The 27,691-nt window shown below is 47.7% G+C and overlaps 1 protein-coding gene across 1 annotated transcript in view; it reads right to left on the minus strand.

Annotated features, from left to right (window-relative positions):
* The window catches only part of ORC2 (origin recognition complex subunit 2), a 112,438-nt gene that overhangs the window by 21,337 nt on the left and 63,410 nt on the right, over window positions 1–27,691 (minus strand). Inside the window, exons 13-14 of the mRNA XM_063932855.1 lie at window positions 10,903–11,049; window positions 367–538 (exon numbers count right to left, since the gene is read on the minus strand). Coding sequence (XP_063788925.1) covers window positions 367–538; window positions 10,903–11,049 — 319 coding nt within the window. The remainder of the gene's footprint in view (window positions 1–366; window positions 539–10,902; window positions 11,050–27,691) is intronic.

The following is a 27,691-nucleotide window of genomic DNA, read 5'->3' on the forward strand; positions in this document are numbered from 1 at the left end:
TTTGGGTGGGCTATATTGTTTCTGTGCAGGGTAAATACTGGCTGCTTTATTTTTACACTGCCATTTAGATTTCAGTTTGAACACACCACACCCAAATCTAACTCTCTCTGCACATGTTACATCTGCCCCACCTGCAGTGCACATGGTTTTTTCCATTAGAGAAAAATTTCGCTGTTGCAATCAGGTCTGAAATAGGCACTAATACCTTAAGCAGAGTGGGAATTGTTATAGGAGTGCAATAGGTTTTCTGTGTTGGATGAACTTGCACTTTAGGCACAGAGCACAACAAAGCTGGACGTCTGTATAGTAACTATGGCGGAGGAATTATTCTGCGATCACTGTACTATAAGACAGGAGGCTGCTTACCTGGCGTTGGGTGTGAGACTGCGCAGTACGTGAGTGAGGGAGCTGAGCACCAGCGCGCCGGAACGTTTCACCAGCAGAGAATTCTCATAGGAGGTCTCCTCGATGTAAGGGCTGTACGTGGTGGTCTCGTACCACAGCCAGTTATACAGACTCTGCTTAGACTGATCCCACACTGAAGGGAAGTAAAACAATGGAACTGAGTCGCTGTAGCTACGTGCAGGACAAACTGTAATGATCACGGTCGAAAAGACTTTCTGGAAACACGTATGACGACTGAGCAACGAGAAAGTTTAGGGACACATGCCGATAGGAGATAAAGGATTTATACGGCCTTTAATTTGATTTGCAAACGGGGACATCTCCTGTCTCACGCCTGCGCAAAGAAGCAGACAGTCACTATTACAGCACTAAGGGGGACATTCAGATCTGATCGCAGATGTGATAAATTTATCTGATAGTGTCAGATATCTACCTTTTAACATTAGCTATATACTAATACCGTGTAGCCGTAATGGCTGCTAAACCACGTGCACATGCTACGCACTCCGTACGCTATTTGCGTATGAAGACCTCGCACGTGGTACGCAAATTAAGTACACACGCTGTGCTGGGTGTACGGAATACCCACAGCGAGCATACACACAGACAGTAACCTTTATAAACTTTAAACACAGATATGCTTACACTGTAAACCTTAATACCGTGGTACTATAATGCATTTAACACTGAACCTTTGTGAGTATGCAAGCTGGTTGAGCAATTGAGATACTCAGAAACCCTTTGTACTAGCTAGAGAGACACAGACACCCTGCTGAGGTTCCAACACCTTTACTAACGAGCTTTTAGATATATCAAAAGGGGTACACAGTTTACAAGTCATACACTACAAACTAACATATAATTCTAACAGAATATCTAGACAGAAATATACAATAGCGTCACAATCTTATACTATATCGGAGAGAGAGAGAATGGCCAATACAAACAGAGAACAAGTTGATTACAGAGAATTACTTACACACACTGGGAACGATCGCTGCGCTAGTCCTGGTACCAGCTCCAAGTTAGTCAATATGAAAACCGTTTGTGGAGTGAGAGAGAGAGCTGTCCAGGCTGGCTGATCTTATATACACTGCATACAGTATACTACAAAGGGACCTATAATCTCATTGTTCATTGGACACAGGAATGTCTCCTCGCATCATAACAAAAGGTCATAGGTTAGTTTGAACAGGTGGGCTGTGACTATATCAAATTGCTCAGGTGGGAGGGAATCTCAGGATTTCCAACACATGGACAATAAATAAATGTCCAGAAACTACTAATGGCCATAACTATACGCCGGAGCGATTAATCTTTACCTAACCTGCACCGGATTGTTTCTAATAAAATACTCTTCGGTTAGGTACCAAACACAAGTGCTCAAACCCTGTCTGGCCCTTTGTACCATGAAAAGAGGAATTCCTTTGTCCAGGGACCAACTCACTTTAAACAAACTTACAGTTATCACTAAGGGGAACATTACTAATAAAACCTGCTATATGGATTTATTAAGCAGCGATTGAGTCGCTCGCTAGACGCACACAAACTCTACCGTAAATGCACATACCATGCGCTCGAGCGCACGCCCGTAGAGGCGCCGTCACGCAATTGCGAATATGTGCACGCACGCCAGAGAAAGTGCATGTGCAGCGGGCAAGCGCATGAGGTGAATATATGGCAACGTGTAGCATGATATTTTTCTGACTTTGACATATCACATCTACGATCAGTTACTCAGACATGCGGGGGGACGCCCAGCACAGGGCTAGTCCACCCCACTTGTTAGGCCCCCCCCACCCCCCCCTCAGCACGGGTGCAAAAGCATCACACGGCAGTGATGCTTTTGCACACGACGAGCAGCTCACTGCCGGCGCAGCCTAGAGGCGCTGGCAAGAGGCTACCTGCCGCGTCCCGGGTCGCAGCGGCTGTGTGTCACATCACACAGCCTCCGCAGCTCACCCCCGCAATGGTCCCGATACGCCTGCGTTATCCGGACTGCGCCCCACCAACGGCGTTCTAACGCCGTTGGCACGCCCCCTTCCGCCTCTGCCTGTCAATCAGGCAGAGGCGATTGCAGCCCTGAGATGCTTTCACATCACACTGGGCTTCATGGGGTGCGTAAGCGCAAACCCCGAAGGGCTTCAGACTGCAATCGCTGTCGCAATCCAGTCTGAATAACCCCCTAAAGCCGTTATCCAGTTACCGATCTGCAGACCACACAACCAACATCATTAGTCAAGAAGCAGATCTGTGATTTCTATTAGTCTGGCAGATGCTGCACCACTGGCTGCTAGTGGGAGAGAGTAATGCTTCAGAATGAGAGAGCAGTTACCCCCCCCCCTAATGGCCACTTACTGTATTACAGGCCTGCAGTATTACACAGCTGACTGAAATTACAGGTGCCTGCAGTTCTTTAATAAAACAACCCTCTTCTCCCAGCCAGCATAACCCCTGGGCGCCGTGAAGGGTTCTGAGGCTCTTCAATGAAAATCACTCAATTAAAAGTAAAATAAAGTAAATGAAAAAATTTGAAGCTGGAGCTCAGCCGGCATGTACCGGCTCCCTCTGCACAAAACTAAAACTGAGGGATGATGGGGGATCGTGGGGGAGGAGCCTGTTTACTTCTTTATAGATATGAAGTGCCCAGCTCCCTGTACTCCAGTGTCTTAAGGGTATCCCAGTGTCCCCTAGTGGCTGTTTGAGAAAATAAGATTTTACTCACCGGTAAATCTATTTCTCGTAGTCCGTAGTGGATGCTGGGGACTCCGTAAGGACCATGGGGAATAGACGGCTCCGCAGGAGACTGGGCACATCTAAAGAAAGCTTTAGGACTATCTGGTGTGCCCTGGCTCCTCCCCCTATGACCCTCCTCCAAGCCTCAGTTAGGACACTGTGCCCGGAAGAGCTGACACAATAAGGAAGGATTTTGAATCCCGGGTAAGACTCATACCATCCACACCAATCACACCATATAACTCGTGATAGGAACCCCGGTTAACAGTATGATAACAATGGAACCTCTGAATAGATGGTTCGCAATAACAACCCGATTTTTGTAACAATAACTATTTACAAGTATTGCAGACAATCCGCACTTGGGATGGGCGCCCAGCATCCACTACGGACTACGAGAAATAGATTTACCGGTGAGTAAAATCTTATTTTCTCTGACGTCCTAGTGGATGCTGGGGACTCCGTAAGGACCATGGGGATTATACCAAAGCTCCCAAACGGGCGGGAGAGTGCGGATGACTCTGCAGCACCGAATGAGAGAACTCCAGGTCCTCCTCAGCCAGGGTATCAAATTTATAAAATTTTGCAAACGTGTTTTCCCCTGACCAAGTAGCAGCTCGGCCAAGTCGTAAAGCCGAGACCCCTCGGGCAGCCGCCCAAGATGAGCCCACCTTCCTCGTGGAATGGGCTTTTAGAGATTTAGGGTGCGGTAGTCCCACCGCAGAATGCGCAAGCTGAATAGTGCTACAAATCCAGCGCGCTATAGTCTGCTTAGAAGCAGGAGCACCCAGCTTGTTGGGTGCATCTAGGATAAACAGTGAGTCAGTTTTTCTGACTCCAGCCGTCCTGGAAATATAATTTTTCAGGGTCCTGACTACGTCCAGTAACTTGGAATCCTCCAGGTCCCTAGTAGCCGCAGGCACCAATAATAGGTTGGTACAAGTGAAAACCTGATACCACCTTCGGGAGAAAGTGAGGACGAGTCCTCAACTCTGCTCTATCCATATGGAAAGTCAGGTAAGGGCTTTTTTATGACAAAGCCGGCAATTCTGACACATGCCTGGCCGAAGCCAGAGCCAACACATGACCACTTTTCATGTGAGATTTCAATCCACGGTTTTAAGTGGCTCAAACCAATGTGATTCCAGGAACTCCAAAACCACATTGAGATCCCAAGGTGCCACTGGGGCACAAAGAAAAGGGGCTGAATATGCAGCACTCCCTTACAACGTCTGAACTTCAGGCTGACATCCTTCCTGGCTTTGATCAGGATAAGAATAACTACCTCCGGAATGCCTTTTTCACTCAGGATCCGGTGTTCAACCGCCATGCCGTCAACGCAGCCGCGGTAAGTCTTTGAACAGACAGGGCCCCTGCTGCAGCAGATCCTGTCTGAGTGGCAGAGGCCATGGGTCCTCTGAGATCATCTCTTGAAGTTCCGGGTACCAAGCCCTTCTTGGCCAATCCGAAACAATGAGTATAGTTCTTACTCCTCTTTTTCTTATTATCCTCAGTACCTTGGGTATGAGAGGGAGAGGAGGGAACACATAAACCGACTGGTACACCCGCGGTGTCACTAGAGCGTCCACAGCGATCGCCTGAGGTTCCCTTGACCTGGCGCAATATCTTTTTTATCGAGGCGGGACGCCATCATGTCCACCTGTGGTCTTTCCCAACGGTTTACTAGCATTTGGAAGACTTCTGGATGAAGTCCCTATTCTCCCGGGTGGAGTCTGCTGAGGAAGTCTGCTTCCCAGTTGTCCACTCCCGGAATGAACACTGCTGCCAGTGCTACCACATGATTTTCCGCCCAACGGGGAATCCTTGTGGCTTCTGCCATTGCCCTCCTGCTTCTTGTGCCGCCCTGCCTGTTTACATGGGCGAGCGCCGTGATGTTGTCTGATTGGAACAGTACGGCTGGTGAAGCAGGGGCCTTGTTTTGCTTAGGGCCTTGTAAATGGCTCTTATCTCCAGAAAATTTATGTTAAGTGAAAACTCCTGTTTGGACCATAGTCCTTGGAATTTTATTCCCTGTGTGACTGCACCCCAGCCCCAAAGGCTGGCATCCGTGGTCACCAGGACCCAGTCCTGTATTCCGAATCTGCGGCCCTCTAGTAGATGAGCCCTCTGCAGCCACCACCGCAGCGACACCCTGGTTCTTGCCGACCGGGTTATCCGCTGCTGTATCTGGAGATGGGACCCGGACCATTTGTCCAACAGGTCCCACTGGAAAATCCTTGCGTGGAACTTTCCGAATGGAATTGCTTCGTACGAAGCTACCATTTTTTCCCAGGACTCGTGTGCATTGATGTACCGACACCTGTCCCGGTCTTAGGAGGTTTCTGACTAGAGATGACAACTCCTCGGCTTTTTCCATTGGAAGAAACACTTTTTTCTGGTCTGTTTCCAGAATCATTCCCAGGAACAGAAGACGTGTCGTCGGGACCAGCTGTGACTTTGGAATTGAGAATCCAGTCCTGCTGTTGCAGCACTTCCCGAGAAAGTGCTACCCCCTTACCAACTGTTCCTTGGACCTCGCCTTTATCAGGAGAACGTCCAAGTACGGGATAATTAAAACTCCCTTCTTGCGAAGGAGTATCATCATTTCGGTCATTACCCTGGTAAAGACCCTCGGTGCCGTGGATAATCCAAACGGCAGCGTCTGGAACTGATAGAGACAGTCCTGTACCACAACCTTGAGGTACTCCTGGTGAGGAGGGTAAATGGGGACATGCAGGTAAGTATCCTTGATGTCCAGAGAGACCCTGTAATCCCCCTCGTCCAGGTTCGCAATAATCGCCCTGAGCGATTCCATCTTGCACTTGAATCTTTTGTTATATGTGTTCAATGATTTTTTATATTTAAGATGGGTCTCACCGAACCGTCCGGTTTCGGTAGCACAAACATTGTGGAAAAGTAACCCTTTTCCTGTTGAAGGAGGGGTACCTTGATAATCACTTGCTGTGAATACAGTTTTTTGGATAGCCACCAACACTGCCTCCCTGGCAGAGGGAGTTGCCGGTAAGGCAGATTTTAGTAAATTGCGGGGGGGAGACGTCTCGAATTCCAGCCTGTACCTCTGAGATACTGTTTGAAGAACTCAGGGATCCACTTGTGAGAGAGCCCACTGTGCGCTGAAATTTCTGAGACGGGCCCCCACCGTACTTGGGTCCGCCTGAGCAGCCCCAGCGTCATGCTGTGGACTTACCGGACGCAGGGGAGGACTTCTGCTCCCGGGAACTAGCTGTGTGCTGCAGCTTTTTCCCTCTACCTTTTCCTCTTGGCAGAAAAGATGAGCCTCTAGCTCTCTACTTTTCTGGGGCCGAAGGGACTGTACCTGATAATACAGTGCTTACTTTTGCTGTGGGGTAGCTTGTGGCAAAAGTTTTAAATTTCCCAGCCGTAGCTGTGGAAACGAGGTCTGAAAGACCATCCCCAAACAGTTCCACCCCCTTCTAGGGCAAACTTCCATGTGCCGTTTTAAAATCGGCATCGCCCGACCATTGCCGAGTCCATAACCCCCGTCTGGCGGCAATGGTTTTACATAGCGCTTATTAGTGATGCCAGTCGGCAAATATCCCTCTGTGCATCACGCATGTATAAGACAGCGTCTTTTATATGCTCTGTTTTCAGCAAAATATTGTCCCTATCTATAGTATAAATATTATCCGACAGGGAATCTGACCACGCAGCTGCCGCACTGCACATCCATGCCGAGGCAATAGCAGGTCTTAATATAATGCCCGTGTGTGTGTATATAGCTTTAAGGGTAGTTTTCTGCTTTCTATCAGCAGGTCCTTCAGGGCGGCCGTATCCGTGATGGTAGTGCCACCTTTTTTAATAAGCGTGTAACCGCTTTATCTACCCTAGGGGTTATTTCCCAACGTGACCTATCCTCTGGCGGAAAAGGGTACGCTGCTTTAGAAATTATCAATTTCTTATCGGGGGAAGTCCACGCTTCCTCACACACCTCATATCAATTTCTCAGATGCAGGAAAACTACTGGTAGTTTTCGGTCACCAACATAATACCCTTTTTTGTGGTATCTGGGGTATTATCAGAAATGTGTAATACATTTTTCATTGCCTCAATCATGTAACGGGTGGCCCTATTGGAAGGTACACTAGTCTCATCGTCGTCGACACTGGAGTCGGTATCCGTGTCAACATCTGTGTCTGCCATCTGAGGTAGCGGGCGTTTTAGAGCCCCTGATGACATGCGAGACGCTTGGACAGGCACAAGCAGAGCAGCCGGCTGTCCTATGTCGTCAAACCTTTTATGTAAGGAGTTGACACTGTCACGTAATTCCTTCCATAAGTCCATCCACACCGGTGTCGACCCCGCAGGGGGGTGACATCCCATTCACAGGCATTTGCTCCGCCTCCACATCATTATCCTCATCATACATGTCGACACAGCAGTACCGACACACAGCACACACACAGGGAATGCTCTGACAGAGGACAGGACCCCACAAAGCCCTTTGGGGAGACAGAGGGAGAGTATGCCAGCACACACCAGAGCGTTATATATCACAGGGATATCACCTATAGAGAGTGTTTTCCCTTATAGCTGCATATATATATTATACTGCGCCTAATTTGTGCCCCCCCTCTCTTTTTAACCCTTTTCTGTAGTGCAGGACTGCAGGGGAGAGCCAGGGAGCAATCCCTCCAGCAGAGCTGTGAGGGAAAATGGCGCCAGTGTGCTGAGGGAGATGGCTCCGCCCCTTTTTCGGCGGGCTTTCTCCCGCTATTTTATCGTTTCTGGCAGGGGTTAATATACACCTATATAGCCCCTGGGGTTATATATGGTGTTAGTTTTGCCAGCCAAGGTGTTATTATTGCTGCTCAGGGCGCCCCCCCCCCCCCCCCTGCACCCATCAGTGACCGCAGTGTGTGGTGTGCATGAGGAGCAATGGCGCACAGCTGCAGTGCTGTGCGCTACCTTGGAGAAGACAGAAGTCTTCAGCCGCCGATTTTCCGGACCACCTTCTTGTTTCTGGCTCTGTAAGGGGGACGGCGGCACGGCTCCGGGAACGGACGACGAGGTCGGGTCCTGTGTTCGATCCCTCTGGAGCTAATGGTGTCCAGTAGCCTAAGAAGCCCAAGCTACCACCACTTAGGTAGGTTCGCTTCTTCTCCCCTTAGTCCCTCGTTGCAGTGAGCCTGTTGCCAGCAGGTCTCACTGAAAATAAAAAACCTAAACTATACTTTCTTCTAAGAGCTCAGGAGAGCCCCTAGTGTGCATCCAGCTCAGCCGGGCACAGAAATCTAACTGAGGCTTGGAGGAGGGTCATAGGGGGATGAGCCAGTGCACACCAGATAGTCCTAAAGCTTTCTTTAGATGTGCCCAGTCTCCTGCGGAGCCGTCTATTCCCCATGGTTCTTACGGAGTCCCCAGCATCCACTGGGACGTCAGAGAAACATACATTGGGAGACATTTATCAAAGCTTGGAGTGGCAATAAGGTGGAGAGAGAGAGAGAAAGTACCAGTCAACTTCTGTCATTTTACCGACTGTAGCCGTTAGGCGCTGATTGGTCGGTACTTTATCTCTCTCCAAGATATAATAAGCCTTGCCCATGGTCACCTTTTTCTTTTCAACCCATTGGGTCCAACCGACACCCGCTATTCAGAGGGCAAGCAGTAACTCCCCTTCTCACTAAGTCTTGGAGAGTGATAGTGGAGAGAGATAAACTACCAACCAGCTCCTGCCACGTTACAGGCTGTGTTTAAAAAATGAGTTAGGAGTCAAAGGGTCATGGGAGCTTCAGCTCTAAAGGGGGACATTTACTAAGCAGTGATAAGAGTGGAGAAGTGAGCCAGTGGACAAGTTGCCCATGGCAACCAATCAGCACTGAAGTAACATCTATAATTTGCATACTATAAAATGATACAGAGCTGCTGATTGGTTGATGGGACCACTTCTCCACTGGATCACTTCTCCACTCTTATCACTGCTTAGTAAATGTCCCTTTTAGTGTTAGATTTAAAGGGTCCAAAGATCCCGTACAACTTCTTTAGGTTTCAGTACATATCATTAAATTGCACAACAGTGTATCTGGTGACAAAATGACAGCTGGATGCCCTACGGATGTTATGCAAGACATTGTAGCCAATCAGGAAGCTTCTCCTGTCCACAGACTTACATGTAATATAGGGCATGGTAGCCAATCAGGAAGCTTCTCCTGCCCTAAGACGTACATGTAATCTAGGGCATGGTAGCCAATCAGGAAGCTCCTCATGTCCCCAGACTGCACCACCGGAACCGCCCCTCTCTGTCCCAGAATTGTATACTATCACACAGTGTCGTAGCGGAGTGCACAAACTCACCATAGAAGTCCATTCAATGCAGCAGTGATAGGTGAATAGATAGACCCAATATTACAATAGCCACAATTAATAGAACACTGCAAACATCATATACAGAGAGAGAGAGAGAGAGAGAGAGAGAGAGAGAGAGAGAGAGAGAGAGAGAGAGAGAGAGAGAGAGAGAGAAGGAATGTAACCTCTCTCAGCTGGCAGCATCAAGGCCTACACTGTGCTTCATCACACAGCAAGGTTTCATTAATGACAACTATGCACCCATCTATACAAGTATCAGGGGTGCTTAATGTGCGGCCCTCCAGCTGCTGTGGAACTACACATCCCAGCGTACCCTGACACAGTTTTATCATTCCCCAACAGCAAAACGGTTGCAGGGCATGCTGGGATGAGTAGTTCCACAACAAATGGAGGGCCGCATGTTGAGCACCCCTGCAAGCATCATACATTCTACAACACGGCATAACATAGAGCATGTTGAATGATCAGACATATGAGAGGTAGAAAGCTCTCTGTGCCCAGGATGACTTAGAAATGCCCACCCACTGATGCCCCATCCTGTCCTCCCTATCTGCCATCCACCCTGACAGAATAGCATGGTGTAATGGTTAGCATTACTGCCTCACAGCACTGAGGTCATGGGTTCTATTCCCACCATGGCTCTAACTGTGTGGAGTTTGTATATTCTCCCCGTACTTGCGTGGGTTTCCTCGGTGTACTCCGGTTTCCTCCCACAATCCAAAAATATACTGGTAGGTTAATTGTCTTCTGACAAAATTAACCCTAGTGTGACTATGTGTACATGTATATGTGATAAGAAATATAGAGTGTAAGCTCCACTGGGGCAGGGACTGATGTGAATGGCCAAATATTCTCTGTAAAGCGCTGCGGAATATGTGTGCGCTATATAAATAACTGGTAATAATAATAATAATAATAATAATAATAAATAATAGCAGCCCTTTCTCTGCTCCCCGTGACTGCAGCTCACATGCACCCAGCATTACAGCACGGTGTGCAGAGCATCTGAAATACGGTACGCAGAGTATCACTTCTACCATAGCCCTGGACGCAACAACAGAGCAGTGTATTATAAGATGTGCGTATCATGGGCTATAAACTCCGGGAACCAAAATATGCAGCGAAGAGCGGAAGGTGCCAGTTCTGTTGGGGGCACCGGCAGTGAGGATGATTGGGGTGACAGGGTGGCAGTAGGGGTGCGTTGGAGGGTACAGGCTGGTGCGGTTTATGGCTTGCGTACCTGAGATAACCTGGTAAATAACACAGCTGCCTCATGTAGTGTCAGGAAGGTCACTGTGCGTAGTTACACTCTAGGTTATATTTGCAAAAAAATGGTTAAAACGGAAACATAATTACAGACCATTAATCCTAACTTCTAATATCAGACAGCACCCAGCCGTGTAACGTCACACTTACTTAGCGGAGCGTTAATGTGGTCAATAGACGCGATGAGGTGGATACTGGGGATAGACGCCAGCTGCCCGAGTATCTGTTGGCTTTTGTCCCCTCTTAACATATGGCTGTCCAGATTATGAATGAGAAGATACAGCTCTAGAGAGGGATCTAGAAAAGAAAATGCAAGAAATATACGTTATGGTAAGAACTTACCGTTGATAACGGTATTTCTCCTATGTCCACAGGTATCCACAGGATAACATTGGGATATGCTGGAGCGACAGCGAATTGGCACCAAACGATCACAAGCTTTCTGGCCTCCCAGGATGCGACGGGCTCGTCCATATAATCCCGCCCACTGACTCAGTCTAATCAGTTGTTTCCAAAGCATTTAGGCAGGAGTATTATGTAGAACCCTGTTCAGGCGAGAAGAACACACATGCACACCCTTCCATGCAAGAGGGAAGAGGTTAGTGAGTATAAAGATTCTCAAATCAGGTGCGTCAGCGTGGGATCCCTGTGGACATAGGAGAAATACCGTTATCAACGGTAAGTTCTTACCATAACGTATATTTCTCCGGCTGGGTCCACAGGTTATCCACAGGATAACATTGGGATTTCCCAAAGCAAATTTTTAGTGGTGGGGACGCTCCTGATTGGACAGGAGAACCTTTCGCCTGAATTCAGCGTCATGAGAGGCAAAGGTATCCAAGGCATAATGTCTAATGAATGTGTTAATGGAAGACCATGTGGCTGCCTTACAAATCTGTTCTGCTGAAGCACCCTGTTGTGCTGCCCATGAAGGACCTACCTTACGTGTAGAGTGAGCAGAGACATTAGCCGGAACAGGGAGATCAGCTCGAGAGTATGCTTCTGAAATCGTCATTCGAAGCCATCTTGCTAGTGTCTGTTTAGTAGCAGGCCATCCCCTCTTATGAAATTCGTAGAGAATGAAGAGAGAATCTGTCTTTCTGATGGCACTGGTGCGATCTATGTAGATTTTTAATGCCCAGACCACGTCCAGCGACGCTTCTCCCGCAGACAGTCCCGATACCTGAAAAGCCGTGACTACAATTTCTTCATTAAGGTGAAACTTCGATACCACCTTTGGAAGATAACCAGACTTAGGGGGTAATTCCAAGTTGATCGCAGCAGGAAATTTTTTAGCAGTTGGGCAAAACCATGTGCACTGCAGGGGGGGGCAGATATAACATGTGCAGAGAGAGATAGATTTGGGTGTGGTGAGTTCAATCTGCATTCTTTTACCCTGCACAGAAACAAAATAACCCACCATAATCTAACTCTCTCTGCACATGTTACATCAGCCTCCCCTGCAGTGCACATGGTTTTGCCCAACTGCTAAAAAAAATTCCGGCTGCGATCAACTTGGAATTACCCCCTTAGTTCTGAGAACTGCTTTATCTGGATACAAACTCATAAGAGGAGACTTACACAATAGTGCTCCTAAATCTGATACTCTTCTAGCTGATGCCATAGTCAGTAGAAAGAGTACTTCAGTTGTTAACCATTTAAGATCCACTTTTTTTAAGTGGTTCAAACGGAGCCCCTTGAAGGGCTTTGAGAACCAGACTTAAATCCCACGGCACTGCAGGTGGTTGAATGCGCAGCATTCCCTGGAAAAAAGTACGCACATCCTGTAAAGTAGCAATTTTCTTTTGAAACCATACAGTCAATGCTGAAACTTGAACTCTCAAGGAAGCCACCTTCAAACCCTTATCCATTCCTGCCTGAAGGAAATCTAAGATTCTGGATACTCTGAAAGATTTTGGATCCATACTTCTTTCACTGCACCAATGAATACAGGCTTGCCATATTTGGTGATAAACACAAGCAGAGGAGGGTTTCCTTGCTCTAAGCATTGTTTGAATTACCTGTTGTGAAAAACATCTTGATTTTAGGAAAGAGGTTTCAACAGCCACGCCGTCAAAGATAGCCGATCCAGATGCTTGTGATAACAAGGACCCTGCATCAGTAGATCTGGACATTGAGGAAGCAGAACTGGCACATCCAACAACATCCTCTGCAGATCTATGTACCAATGCCTTCTGGGCCATGCCGGAGCTATTAGAGTCACGGCGCCCTTTGCTTGCTTTATTTTTCTCACCACCCTGGGTAGCAGGGAGATTGGAGGAAACAGATAAGCCAGATGAAAGTCCCATTTCACTGACAGTGCATCCACCGGGATCGCTCCGCGGTCTTTTGTTCTTGACCCGTATGCAGGAACTTTGTGGTTCAGATGGGACGCCATGACGTCTCTCTCTGGCAACCCCCACTTGTCTACTAGCGTCTAAAATATTTCCGGGTGTAGAGCCCATTCGGTTTCTTGAATGGTGTGCCGACTGAGAAAGTCCGCTTCCCAGTTTAGGACTCCTGGAACGAACACTGCGGACAATGCTGTAAGATGGAGTTCTGCCCATTTTAGTATGTGACTTACCTCCTTCATTGCTCTTTGGCTGTGAGTTCCTCCCTGATGGTTGAGGTACGCTACTGCCGTTGCATTGTCCAATCGGATCTGGACTGGTTTTCCTTGCAGAATGTCCTTTGCCTGAATCAGTGCCATGTATATGGCTCGTAGTTCCAACAAATTTATTGGCAGGCAACTTTCCTCTTTGGTCCATTGTCCCTGGAACCATAATTTTCATCTGTTGTCAGGATCTCCCAATCTGATATCCAAAAGGGTCTCCACTTATCTAGATGGGATGTCTGTAGCCACCAGGCTAATGACCTTTTTACCTTTACTGGAAGTACCATCCTTTGTTTCTTTATCGTCTGATGTACTCCATTCCATCTGGTTAGAATCAGATGTTGCAAAGGTCTTGAGTGGAATTGCGCATATTCCACCATGTCGAATGTTGACACCATCAATCCCATCACTCGCATTGCCATGTTAACTGATATTGTTTGACTGTGCAACAATTCCTGAGTCATTAACTGCACCTTGGTTATTTTTTCCACAGGTAAAATTATTTTCTGCAGACCTGAATCCAAAACAGCCCCTAAGTGAATCATCCGTTGTGACGGAATCAGAGACGACTTTGCCCAGTGTCGACGGTGAATAAACAAACGTATTCCTTATTAGGGCCACACGTTAAAGGCAATGAAGGAGGTGTTACATATTTCTGATACTACAAGTACCACAAAAGAGGGTATTATGTGGGATGTGAAAAAACTACCATAGTTTTTCCTGAATCAGATAAATTAAATAAAGTGTGTGATGATGCGTGGGTTCCCCCCGATAGAAAATTATGGGCGGTATACCCTTTCCCGCCAGAAGTTAGGGCGCGTTGGGAAACACCCCTTAAGGTGGATAAGGCGCTCACACGCTTATCAAAACAAGTGGCGGTACCGTCTATAGATAGGGCCGTCCTCAAGGACCAGCTGACAGGAGGCTGGAAAAATATCATAAAAAGTATATACACACATACTGGTGTTATACTGCGACCAGCGATCGCCTCAGCCTGGATGTGCAGAGCTGGGGTGGCTTGGTCGGATTCCCTGACTAAAAATATTGATACCCTTGACAGGGACAGTATTTTATTGACTATAGAGCATTTAAAGGATGCATTTCTATATATGCGAGATGCACAGAGGGATATTTGCACTCTGGCATCATGAGTAAATGCGATGTCCATAACTGCCAAAAGATGTTATGGACACGACAGTGGTCAGGTGATGCAGATTCCAAACGGCACAAAGGTGTATTGCCGTATAAAGGAAGAGGAGTTATTTGGGGTCGGTCCATCGGACCTGGTGGCCACGGCAACTGCTGGAAAATCCACCGTTTTTTACCCTAAGTCACATCTCTGCAGAAAAAGACACCGTCTTTTCAGCCTCAGTCCTCTCGTCCCTATAAGATCATATCTGCCCAGGGATAGAGGAAAGGGAAGAAGACTGCAGCAGGCAGCCCATTCCCAGGAACAGAAGCGTTCCACCGCTTCTGACAAGTTCTCAGCATGGCGCTGAGACCGTACAGGACCCCTGGATCCTACAAGTAGTATCCCAGGGGTACAGATTGGAAGGTCGAGACGTTTCCCCTTCGCAGGCTCCTGAAGTCTGCTTTACCAAGGTCTCCCTCCGACAAGGAGGCAGTATGGAAAAAAATTCACAAGCTGTATTCCCAGCAGGTGATAACTAAATTACCCCTCCTACTACAAGAAAAGGGGTATTATTCCACACTATATTGTGGTACTGAAGCCAGAAGGCTAGGTGAGACTTATTCTAAAAAATTTTTTGAACACTTACAAAGGTTCAAATCAAGATGGAGTCACTCAGAGCAGTGATAACGAACCAGGAAGAAGAGGACTATATAGTGTCCCGGGACATCAGGGATGCTTACCTCTATGTCCCAAATTTGCCCTTCTCACTAAGGGTACCTCAGGTTCGTGGTGCAGAACTGTCACTATCAGTTTCAGACGCTGCCGTTTGGATTGTCCACGGCACCCCGGGTCTTTACCAAGGTAATGGCCGAAATGATGATTCTTCTTCGAAGAAAAGGCGTCTTAAGTATCCCTTACTTGGACGATTTCCTGATAAGGGCATAGTCCAGGGAACAGTTGGAGGTCGGAGTAGCACTATCTCGGATACTGCTACAACAGCACGGGTGGATTCTAAATATTCCAAAATCGCAGCTGATCCGACGACACGTCTGCTGTGCCTAGGGATGATTCTGGACACAGTCCAGAAAAAGGTGTTTCTCCCGGAAGAGAAAGCCAGGGAGTTATCCGAGTTAGTCAGGAACCTCCTAAAAACAGTGCATCATTGCACAAGGGTCCTGGTAAAAATGGTGGCTTCCTACGAAGCAATTCCATTCGGCAGATTTCACGCAAGAACTTTTCAGTGGGATCTGCTGGACAAATGGCCCGGATCGCATCTTCAGATGCATCAGCGGATAACCCTATATCCAAGGACAAGGGTGTCTCTCCTGTGGTGGTTATAGAGTGCTCATCTTCTAGAGGGCCGCAGTTTCGGCATTCAGGATTGGATGCTGGTGACCACGGAGCCCAGCCCGAGAGGCTGGGGAGCAGTCACACAGGGAAAAAATTTCCAGGGAGTGTGATCAAGTCTGGAGACTTTTCTCCACATAAATATACTGGAGCTAAGGGTAAATTTATAATGCTCTAAGCTTAGCAAGACCTCTGCTTCAGGGTCAGCCGGTATTTATCCAGTGGGAAAAACATCACGGCAGTCGCCCACGTAAACAGACAGGGCGACACAAGAAGCAGGAGGGCAATGGCAAAAACTGCAAGGACTTTTCGCTGGGCGGAAAATCATGTGATAGCACTGTCAGCAGTGTTTCATTCCGGGAATGGAAACTGGGAAGCAGACTTCCTCAGCAGGCACGACCTCCACCCGGGAGAGTGGAAACTTCATCGGGAAGTTTTTTCCACATGATTGTAAACCGTTGGGAAATACCAAAGGTGGACATGATGGCGTCCCGTCTGAACAAAAAACGGGACAGGTATTGCGCCAGGTCAAGAGACCCTCAGGCAATAGCTGTGGACGTTCTGGTAACACCGTGGGTGTACCAGTCGGTGTATGTGTTCCCTCCTCTGCTTCTCATACCTAAGGTGCTGAGAATTATAAGACGTAGAGGAGTAAGAACTATACTCATGGCTCCGGATTGGCCAAGAAGGACTTGGTACCCGGAACTTCAAGAGATGCTTACAGAGGTCTTATGGCCTCTGCCGCTAAGAAGGGACTTGCTTCAGCAAGTACCATGTCTGTTCCAAGACTTACCGCAGCTGCGTTTGTCGGCATGGCGGTGGAAAGCCGGATCCTAAGGGAAAAAGGCATTCCGGAAGAGGTCATTCCTACCCTGGTCAAAGCCAGAAAGGAGGTGACCGCACAACATTATCACCACATGTGGCGAAAATATGTTGCGTGGTGTGAGGCCAGGAAGGCCCCAAAAAGAAATTTCAACTCGGTCGTTTCCTGCATTTCCTGCAAACAGGATTGTCTATGGGCCTCAAATTGGGGTCCATTAAGGTTCAAATTTCGGCCCTGTCGATTTTCTTCCAGAAAGAATTGGCTTCAGTTCCTGAAGTCCAGAAGTTGTCAAGGGAGTATTGCATATACAACCCCCTTTTGTGCCTCCAGTGGCACTGTGGGATCTCAACGTAGTTCTGGGATTCCTCAAATCACATTGGTTTAAAACCAGTCAAATCTGTGGATTTGAAGCATCTCACAGGAAAAGTGACCATGCTCTTGGCCCTGGCCTGGACCAGGCGAGTGTCAAATTGGTGGTTTTTTCTCAAAAAAGCCCATATCTGTTTGTCCATTCGGACAGGGCAGAGCTGCGGACTCGTCCCCAGTTCTCTCCCTAAGGTGGTGTCAGTGTTTTACCTGAACCAGCTTATTGTGGTGCCTTGCACCTACTAGGGACTTGGGAGGACTCCAAGTTGCTAGATGTTGTCAGGGCCCTGAAAATATGTTCCAGGACGGCTGGAGTCAGGAAAACTGACTTGCTGTTATCCTGTATGCACCCAACAAACTGGGTGCTCTTGCTTCTAAGCAGACTATTGCTAGTTGGATGTGTAATACAATTCAGCTTGCACATTCTGTGGCAGGCCTGCCACAGCCAAAATATGTAAATGCCCATTCCACAAGGAAGGTGGGCTCATCTTGGGCGGCTGCCCGAGGGGTCTCGGCTTTACAACTTTGCCGAGCAGCTACTTGGTCAGGGGCAAACACGTTTGCTAAATTCTACAAATTTGGTACCCTGGCTAAGGAGGACCTGGAGTTCTCTCATTCGGTGCTGCAGAGTCATCCGCACTCTCCCGCCCGTTTGGGAGCTTTGGTATAATCCCCATGGTCCTTTCAGGAACCCCAGCATCCACTAGGACGATAGAGAAAATAAGAATTTACTTACCGATAATTCTATTTCTCGGAGTCCGTAGTGGATGCTGGGCGCCCATCCCAAGTGCGGATTATCTGCAATACTTGTACATAGTTACAAAAATCGGGTTATTATTGTTGTGAGCCATCTTTTCAGAGGCTCCGCTGTTATCATACTGTTAACTGGGTTTAGATCACAAGTTGTACGGTGTGATTGGTGTGGCTGGTATGAGTCTTACCCGGGATTCAAAATTCCTCCCTTGTTGTGTACGCTCGTCCGGGCACAGTACCTAACTGGCTTGGAGGAGGGTCATAGGGGGAGGAGTATTTACTAAGATCCTTTGCCTTTTTACCCCAAGTTACATCTCAGCAGAAAAAGACACTGTCTTTTCAGCCTCAATCCTTCCGTTCCCATATGGGCAAGCGGGCAAAAGGCCAGTCATATCTGCCCAGACATAGAGGAAAGGGAAGTAGACTGCAGCAGGCAGCCCCTTCCCAGGAAAAGAAGCCCTCCACCAGTGGGGGGGTAGTCTCAAGAGTCTCAGCGCGCAGTGGGATCACTCGCAAGTTGACCCCTAGATCATACAAGTATTATCCCAGGGGTACAGATTGGAGAGTCGAGACATTTTTTCCTCGCAGGTTCCTGAAGCCTGCTTTACCAACGGCTCCCTCCGACAAGGAGGCAGTATTGGGAAAAAATTCACAAGCTGTATTTCCAGCAGGTGATAATCAAAGTACCCCTCCTACAACAAGGAAAAGGGTATTAGTCCTCCACACTATATTGTGGTACTGAAGCCAGACGGCTTGGTGAGACATAGTCTAAATCTGAAATCTTTGAACACTTACATAAAAAGGTTCAAATCAAGATGGAGTCACTCAGAGCAGTGATAGAGAACCGGAAAAAAGGGGACTATATGGTGTCCCTGGACATCAAGGATTACCTCCATGTCCAAATTTGCCCTTCTCAACAAGGGTACCTCTGGTTCGTGATACAGAACTGTCAATATCAGTTTCAGACGCTGCCGTTGAATTATCCACGGCACCCCGGGCCTTTACCAAGGTAATGGCCGAAAAGATGATTCTTAAAAGAAGAAAGGCATCTAAATTATCCCTTACTTGGACGATATCCTGAAAGGGACAAGTTTCCAGAGAACAGTTGGAGGTCGGAAAAGAACCATCTAAAGTAGTTCTACGACAGCACGAGTGGATTCTAAATATTCCAAAAATCGCAGCTGTTTTCCGATGATACGTCTGCTGTTCCTAGGAATGATTCTGGGCATAGTCCAGAAAGAGGTATTTCTCCTGGAGGGGAAAGCCAGGGAGTTATCCGACCTAGTCAGAAACCTCCTAAATCCAGGCCAAGTATCAGTGCATCAATGCACAGGAGTCCTGGGAAAAATGGTGGCTTCTTACGAAGCGATTCCATTCGGCAGATCTCACGCAAAAACTTTTCAGGGGGATTTGCTGGACGAATGGTCCGGATCGCATTTTCAGATGCATCAGCGGATAACCCTGTCTCCAAGGACAAGGGTGTCTCTTCTGTGGGGGCTGCAGAGTGCTCATCTTCTAGAGGGCAGCACATTCAGCATTCAGGACTGTGTTCTGGTGACCACGGATGCCAGCCTGAGAGGCTGGGGAACAGTCACACAAGGAAGAAATTTCCAAGGAAGTGTGGTCAAGTCTGGAGATTTCTCTCCACATGAATATACTGGAGCTAAGGGCAATTTACGATGCTCTGAGCCTAGGAAGACCTCTGCTTCAAAGTCAACCGGTGCTGATCCAGTAGGACATCATCATGGCAGTCGCCCACGTAAACAGACGGGGCGGCACAAGAAGCAGGAGGGCAATGACAGCAAGGATTCTTCGCTGGGCGAAAGATCATGTGATAACACTGTCAGCAGTGTTCATTCCGGGAGTGGACAACTAGGAAGATTTCCTCAGCATAAATGAATTCCACCCGGAAAAGTGGGAACTTCATCTGGAAGTTTCCACATGTTTGTAAACCGTTGGGAAAGACCAAAGGTGGTTATGATGGCGTCCCACATGAAGCGCCAGGTCTAGAGACCCTCAGGCAATAGCTGGGACGCTCTGGTAACACCGTGGGTGTACCAGTCGGTGTATGTGTTCCCTCCTCTGCCTTTCATACCCAGTGTATGGAGAATGATAGGAAGGAGAGGAGTAAGAACTATACTCGGGGTTCCGGTTTGGGCCAAGAAGAACTTGGTACCCGGAACTTCAAGAGATACTAGAAAGGATCTTGACTCCTACTACCAGGCCTCTATACTTTATAGAATTCTAGACTGGACACGCCCAGAATCAAATAGGAAACAATGGGTAACGCTAGAATCTTGTACGACACAAAAGAACCTCAGATACATTCCGTGGTTCCCCAAAATTGAGAAAATTGTGCATCCCACAGTAGGCCCCACCCTGGATGTCTGGAAATCGATTAAGACTAAATATGCCCTCTCAACCAGTAAGTCCCCCCTCATGCCCATCCTAGGTAACCTCACATTTACTCCAGGACTGTCGGGGGAGATAGCTGCCAGATGGAAAACTCTTGGGCTAGAACGGGCACATCAGATGTATAGTCGAGGTACAATCAGATCTTTTTCAGATTTGTGTGGTTCGGAAAGTGTACCCCCCAAGGACTTTTGGTTCTATTTACAACTCCGCCATTTTGTCCAATCACAGGGAAAGGACCTGACTCTCAACAGGGAATTTACCCCTTTTGAGAAACTATGCATACAGACTTCGGCTCCTACACACGTAATCTCTAAGGTCTACCGGATTGTTCTGGATGGTACATTTCCTGATACCCCCTCTTTCTGCACAGCTTGGGATTCTGACCTTGCCCATAGAGGGATACACATAGACTGGAAGAAACAATGTACTATAATGGCGCAGTGTTCCACTAGCCTGGAGGTCAGTGAAACTCAGTACAAGCTATTAACGAGATGGTATAGGTGCCCCACTTTACTCCATAAATGTTATCCGTCTGCATCGCCCCTGTGTTGGAGGTGTGGGGGAGACAGGGGCACACTAATACATATCTGGTGGGATTGCTCCCTCATAACCCCGTTCTGGCACGAGATTATAAAACTGACATCCAGGGTGGTGGGTTATGAAGTACCAAAGGGTCCTGACTTCTGGCTGCTGTCACACTCCGATATTCCTATGTCCAGATATAAACATTCCTTAATAAAACACTTAAGTAACGCAGCGAGAGCAGTGATCCCAGTCCACTGGCGTTCATCGGCAGCACCTACGATTTGGGAATGGTGTCAAAGAGTGGACTTTTATATGCGTATGGAGGACATCTACTACACTGCTCTAGAAAAACGTCCCACATATACTTCAACCTGGTTTCCGTGGCTTGAATTTAAGACCACGCGAGAATATACTGCACTGACCCCAACGAACCACGCTTCATGACAACCCCCCTGAGTACCACACACTTGGATAAATGCTCCAGATTATAAACTGACTTACCTGTACCCCAACCCTTGTCTTACCCATCCTTCCCTCCCACCTCTTACTATTTGATTTAGTGTTATTGTTATTTTTCTTATTTGTTGTTTCCGGAAATTACATGGAAACCTAATTGTTAATTATTTGTTATACATGAGACAAACGGTCACATGGTTGACTGCCCTGTACTTGAGATGTCCAAACTATTTGTGTCTCTGTTTTTTCTTTTGTTACTTGAAAAATTTAAAATAAAGAATCTATAAAGGATCTTGACTCAGCAAGAATCATGTCTGTTCCATGACTTACCGCAGCTGCGTTGACGCCAGGGCGGGTGAACGCCGGATCCTAAGGGAAAAAGGCATTCCGGAAGAGGTCATCCCTACCCTGGTCAGAGCCAGGAAGGAGGTGACCGCACAACATTATCACCGCTTAGGTGAAAATATGTTCCATAGTGTGAGGCCAGGAAGGCTCCACGGAAGAATTTCAACTAGGTTAATTCCTACATTTCCTGCAAGCAGGAGTGTATATGGGTCTCAAATTGGGGTCCATTAAGGTTCAAATTTCGACCGGTCGATTTTCTTCCAGAAAGAAATTGGCTTCAGTTCCTGAAGTCCAGAAGTTGTTAAGGGAGTACTGCATATACAACCCCTTTTTGATGTCTCCAGTGGCACTGGGCGATCTCAACGTAGTTTGGGATTCCTAAAATCACATTGTTTTAAACAACTCAAATCTGTGGATTTGATATATCTCACATGGAAAGCGACCATGCTGTTGGTCCTGGCCTCGGCCAGGCGAGTGTCAGAATTGGCGGCTTTATCTCACAAAGCCATATCTGATTGTCCATTCGGACAGAGCAAAGCTGTGGACTCGTCCCCAGTTTCTCCCTAAGGTGGTGTCAGCGTTTCACCTGAACCAGCTTATTGTGGTGCCTGCGGCTACTAGGGACTTGGAGGACTCCAAGTTGCTGGATGTTGTCAGGACCCTGAAAATATAGTTTCCAGGTCGGCTGGAGTCAGGAAATCTGACTTGCTGTTTATCCTGTATGCACCCAACAAGCTGGGTGCTCCTGCTTCTAAGCAGACTATTGCTCGTTGGATTTGTAGTACAATTCAGCTTGCACATTCTGTGGCAGGCTTGCCACAGCAAAAAATATGTAAATGCCCATTCCACAAGGAAGGTGGGCTCATCTTGGGCGGCTGCCCGAGGGGTCTCGGCATTACAACTCTGCCGAGCAGCTACGTGGTCGGGGGAGAACACGTTTGTAAAATTTTACAAATTTGATACCCTGGCAAAAGAGGACCTGGAGTTCTCTCATTCGGTGCTGCAGAGTCATCCGCACTCTCCCGCCCGTTTGGGAGCTTTGGTATAATCCCCATGGTCCTTTCAGGAACCCCAGCATCCACTAGGACGATAGAGAAAATAAGAATTTACTTACCGATAATTCTATTTCTCGGAGTCCGTAGTGGATGCTGGGCGCCCATCCCAAGTGCGGATTATTCTGCAATACTTGTACATAGTTATTGTTACAAAAATCGGGTTATTGTTGTAGGAAGCCGTCTTTCAGAGGCTCCCTTTGTTATCATACTGTTAACTGGGTTTAGATCACAAGTTGTACGGTGTGATTGGTGTGGCTGGTATGAGTCTTACCCGGGATTCAAAATCCTCCCTTATTGTGTACGCTCGTCCGGGCACAGTACCTGGCTGGAGTCTGGAGGAGGGTCATGGGGGGGGGAGCCAGTGCACACCACCTGATCTGGAAAGGCTTTACTTTTTGTGCCCTGTCTCCTGCGGAGCCGCTATGCTGGGCGCCCATCCCAAGTGCGGATTATTCTGCAATACTTGTACATAGTTATTGTTACAAAAATCGGGTTATTGTTGTAGGAAGCCGTCTTTCAGAGGCTCCTTTTGTTATCATACTGTTAACTGGGTTTAGATCACAAGTTGTACGGTGTGATTGGTGTGGCTGGTATGAGTCTTACCCGGGATTCAAAATTCCTCCCTTATTGTGTACGCTCGTCCGGGCACAGTACCTAACTGGAGTCTGGAGGAGGGTCATAGGGGGAGGAGCCAGTGCACACCACCTGATCGGAAAAGCTTTACTTTTGTGCCCTGTCTCCTGCGGAGCCGATCTTAGTAAATACTCTAGGGGCTGTGGCCAACCCAAAGGGTAAGGCCTGGAACTGAAAATGTTGCTGGAGGATAGCGAACCTGAGGTAACCCTGATGAGACAAGGCTATCGGCACATGCAGGTAAGCATCCTGTATATCCAGAGATACCATGTTTCCATGGCCAAAATTATGGAACGTAATGTTTCCATATTAAACCTTGGTACCTAAATGACCCATTTGGCTTCTGGACCAAAAATAGGTTGGAGTAAAACCCCTTCCCCCGTTGTTCCGGAGTTACTGGGACAATTACTCCTGACTGCAGCAATTTGTGAACTGCTTCTTGCAGTGCCTTGGCCCTTGTCTCTATGCGAGACGGGCTGGTAGAAAAAAACCTTGAGGAGGCTGCTTTTTTAATGGGAAAATATAATCCCGAGATACCACTTCTTGCACCCAAGCGTCTGTTGTCGACCGCTGCCATATGTGTGCAAACTGAAGAAGACGGCCACCTACCTTGGAGTCCACCAAGTGGAGGCCTGCACCCTCAGGCTGATGGTTTCTGTTCTGGTTTGGAAGTTCGCCCTCTAGTTGCTCACTGCGTCCTTGTTTTACCAGACTTACTGTGCTGGGTTTGCTCAAACTAATTTTTACCTTTTGTTTTACCTTGCCACCGAAATGGCCTAAATCCTGAACCCTTAGGCTTAGGAGTATAACTGGCAGGAAATTTAAGCTTCTTGGATTCAGCTTCTGACTCCAGAATCTCTGTCAATTCCTTACCAAAAAGAATGTTCCCAACAAAAGGCAAAGCTTCCAGAACCTTTTTGGATTCTGAATCAGCTTTCCATGTACGTAGCCAAATTGCTCTGCGAGCAGCTACCGTTTAGGCTGAAGCTTTAGAAGCAATCGTACACATATCCACTGCTGCTACTTCTAGGAATAGCGCAGCCTGTTTCATATGGGCTATATGGGACTCCTGATCGCTAGTAGGTGCTAAAAAGAGGATTTTGGTACTTACCGATAAATCCCTTTCTCTGAATCCTCTAGGGGACACTGGAGTTCCACTTAGACATTAGGGGTGTGAAGTCTGCAACCGGAGGTGTGGCACAATCTAAAAAATTAGCATTGTCTGCACAGCTGGCCCCTCCCCTTTCACGCCCCTCATGCCTCAGTTTTGAAAATTTTGACTGAGAGACGAGGACACGATACGAGAGCATATGGCGAGGAACCGAACCGTACAACATGCCAAACAGCATCTAAGAACTTCTTTAAATGAAAAACCAACGCGGTTTGTACGAACTGTATGAACAAGAACCATGAACACAGCAGGATTGACAGCACCGAGGCGGGCGTCCAGTGTCCCCTAGAGGATTCAGAGAAATGGATTTATCGGTAAGTACCAAAATCCTCTTTTCTCTTTCATCCACTAGGGGACACTGGAGTTCCACTTAGACATTAGGGGACGTCCCAAAGTTATCTCCCAGGGAGGGAGTGCTGCCTGTTGCCTGCAAAACCAAACGTCCGAACTTAGAATCCTCGGACGCAAAGGTATCGAACTTATAAAATTTCGGGAACATGTGGGCTGAGGACCACGTCGCCGCTCTGCAAAGTTGAGTAATGGAAACCCCTCTGGCAGCTGCCTAGGAGGCACCCACTGATCTAGTGGTATGCGCACTTGTCCGTAATGGACCCGTTTACCACTGGAAATATAAGCTTGCCTAATGGCACGTCTAATCCCTCGAGACAGTGACTGCTTAGAAGCCGGCCAACCCTTCTTTGGTCCATCAAAAAGGACGAACAAATGGTCTGACTTCCGAAAGGACGATGTAACTTGTACGTACACCCTTAAAGCTCGGACAACATCCACGAACCCATCCCCTAGACACTGGAAAGATGGGACCACAATTGGTTGGTTCACATAAAACCCCGAAACAACCTTAGGAAGGAAACCCGCTCTTGTACGACGTTCCGCCCGATCCTCATGAAAACTCAAAAAAGGGACTCTTACACGACAAGGCTCCTAACTCAGAGACCCGCCCAGCCGAAGCTAAAGCTAGCAACAACGTTACCTTCCAAGAAAGATATTTTTAGGTCTGTCCTTGGTAACGGCTCAAACAAAGGTGATTTCAAAAAATCTAACACCAAATTTAGATCCCATGGTGCCGTGGGGGTACGAAAAGGGGTCTGTATCCGCAGCACCCCCTGTAAAAAGGTTTGAACCTTTGGCAAGGATGCCAATCATTGTTGAAAAAGAATGGAAAGAGCAGACACCTGAACCTTCAGAGATCCCAATCGCAGGCCTAAGGCTAGGCCTGCTTGAAGGAATAATAAAAGTCTGGATAAATGGAAGGTCGTCGAATCCCATCCACGTTCCTGACAACAGGATTTTTGTTGATTCCTTTAAACGCCATCCTGCTGTTTGTTCCCCCTTGACGGTTTATGTAAGCAGTCGTCGTGACATTGTCCGACTGTATCCGTACATACTGACCTATGACCAGATCTTCGGCCAAGAGGAGTGCATTGTAAACAGCTCTTAGCTCGAGAATGTTTATGGGTAATCTGCTCTCTTGTGACGTCCACCTTCCCTGAAATTGATGGTCTTCTAGGACGGCACCCCAACCTCTGAGACTGGCGTCCGTTGTCAGAATCCTCCAATTACGAGATTCTTGTGCACCGACCACCATGTCAGGGAGACACGTACTTGTGGTTGAAGGCGAATTCTCCGATGAAGCAGCCAATACAAACCTGCTCCTTGAGCAATGAGATTCATCTGGAAAGGTCGGAAACGAAGTCTGCCGTACTGGAGAGCTTCGAACGACGCTACCATCTTCCCGAGATGTTGTACACAGAGATGTAGAGAAACAGTCGGTGCCCTTAGTACCTGAGTCACCAACTTCCGTATGTCTGGAATCTTGGATTCTGGCCGAAAAAATTCTCAATTTCACCGTGTCCAATATAAGACTTAGGAACTGCATTCGTTGAGTTGGAATGAGGTTGGATTTCTGGAAGTGCACTTTCCATCCGTGTTGAATCAGAAATTGGTGTGAGCATCCTTTATCAGCTTCTCCTGAGAAGAGGCCTTGATTAGGAGATCGTATAGATAAGGTATTATCGTGACCCCCAGTAACCTTAATTCTGCTACCATGACCGCCATGATCTTCGTGAAGATCCTTGGGGCTGAAGATAGGCTGAATGGTAAAGTTCTGAATTGGTAATGATCCTTCACCCGTGCAAACCGTAGGTAGGCTTGGTGGGGGGACCAAATCGGGATATGCAGGTACGCATCCTTTATGTCCACGGATACCATGAACACTTTGTGTTCCAAACCTGCAATGACCGACAGGATTGATTCCATCTTGAATCTGTAACCTCTTAGAAATTGGTTTAAAACGTTTAAATTGAGCATCGGTCTGACTGTTCCGTCTGGCTTTGGCACGACAAAAAGACTGGAATAGAATCCCGTTCCTCTCTGAGAGGTAGGGACTGGTACCATGACCTCTGACCGTAACAATTCCTGAATTGCCGTAAGTAACGCTTTTGCCTTTTGAGGGCACCGAGGCAACTGACTGTGAGGTCTTTCTTGAAAATCCATCTTGTACCCCTGAGAGATTATGTTGTTTATCCAGATCTCTGGAGAGGTGTGGTCGTGCACCCACCAGGGGGGACCCCAGGTGAGCTGGGAGACCGTCATGCCACGGTTTTGTCAGTAGGTTTATCTTGTGTTATGGTCGTTGCCTGTGAGCGGCCTCTACCTCTGCCCCCACGTGCCGGCCCACCGAAACCTCTACCTCGGGCTCGGTAGGACTGTGATCTGAAAGAATTAAACATTGGTCTCAAATAACCTCTCTTCACCTGTGGAGTGGTTCTTGTATAAGGAGTAGGCAGGAATGTGGACTTCCCTGCCGTAGCCTGGGCAATCCACTTGTCCAATTCTGGACCGAAAAGCGTTTCACCCACAAAGGGAATGGTTTCCACTGCCTTCTTAGTGTCAGAATCTCCTTGCCATTCTCGGAGCCATAAAATTCGCCTTGCCGATATGGCCGACGCGGAGGTGCGCGATGCAATCCTTAGAGGCCTGACATAAGTATGAGGCTGATTATCGAATGTGTTCCGCCAGTTGAGTAATCTCTTCCAGGCTATTTTCCTCCTCAATAGCCTGTATAATACGGCTGGCCCATGCTCCCATGGCCTTGTTAACCCAAGCACAGATGAGGGTAGGCCTCTGTGCCGCACCTGCTGCTACGAAAATCAACTTTAAAGCCGTGTCAACCTTTACAATCTGAAACATCCTTTAAAGTCGTTACAATAGGTATCGGCAAGATTGTCTTTTTTGATAACCTACCTAGGGAAGCATCCACTACCGGTGGATTCTCCCATTTATC

The sequence above is a fragment of the Pseudophryne corroboree genome, chromosome 7 (genome assembly GCF_028390025.1).
Source record: "Pseudophryne corroboree isolate aPseCor3 chromosome 7, aPseCor3.hap2, whole genome shotgun sequence".
NCBI classification, from domain to species: domain Eukaryota; kingdom Metazoa; phylum Chordata; class Amphibia; order Anura; family Myobatrachidae; genus Pseudophryne; species Pseudophryne corroboree.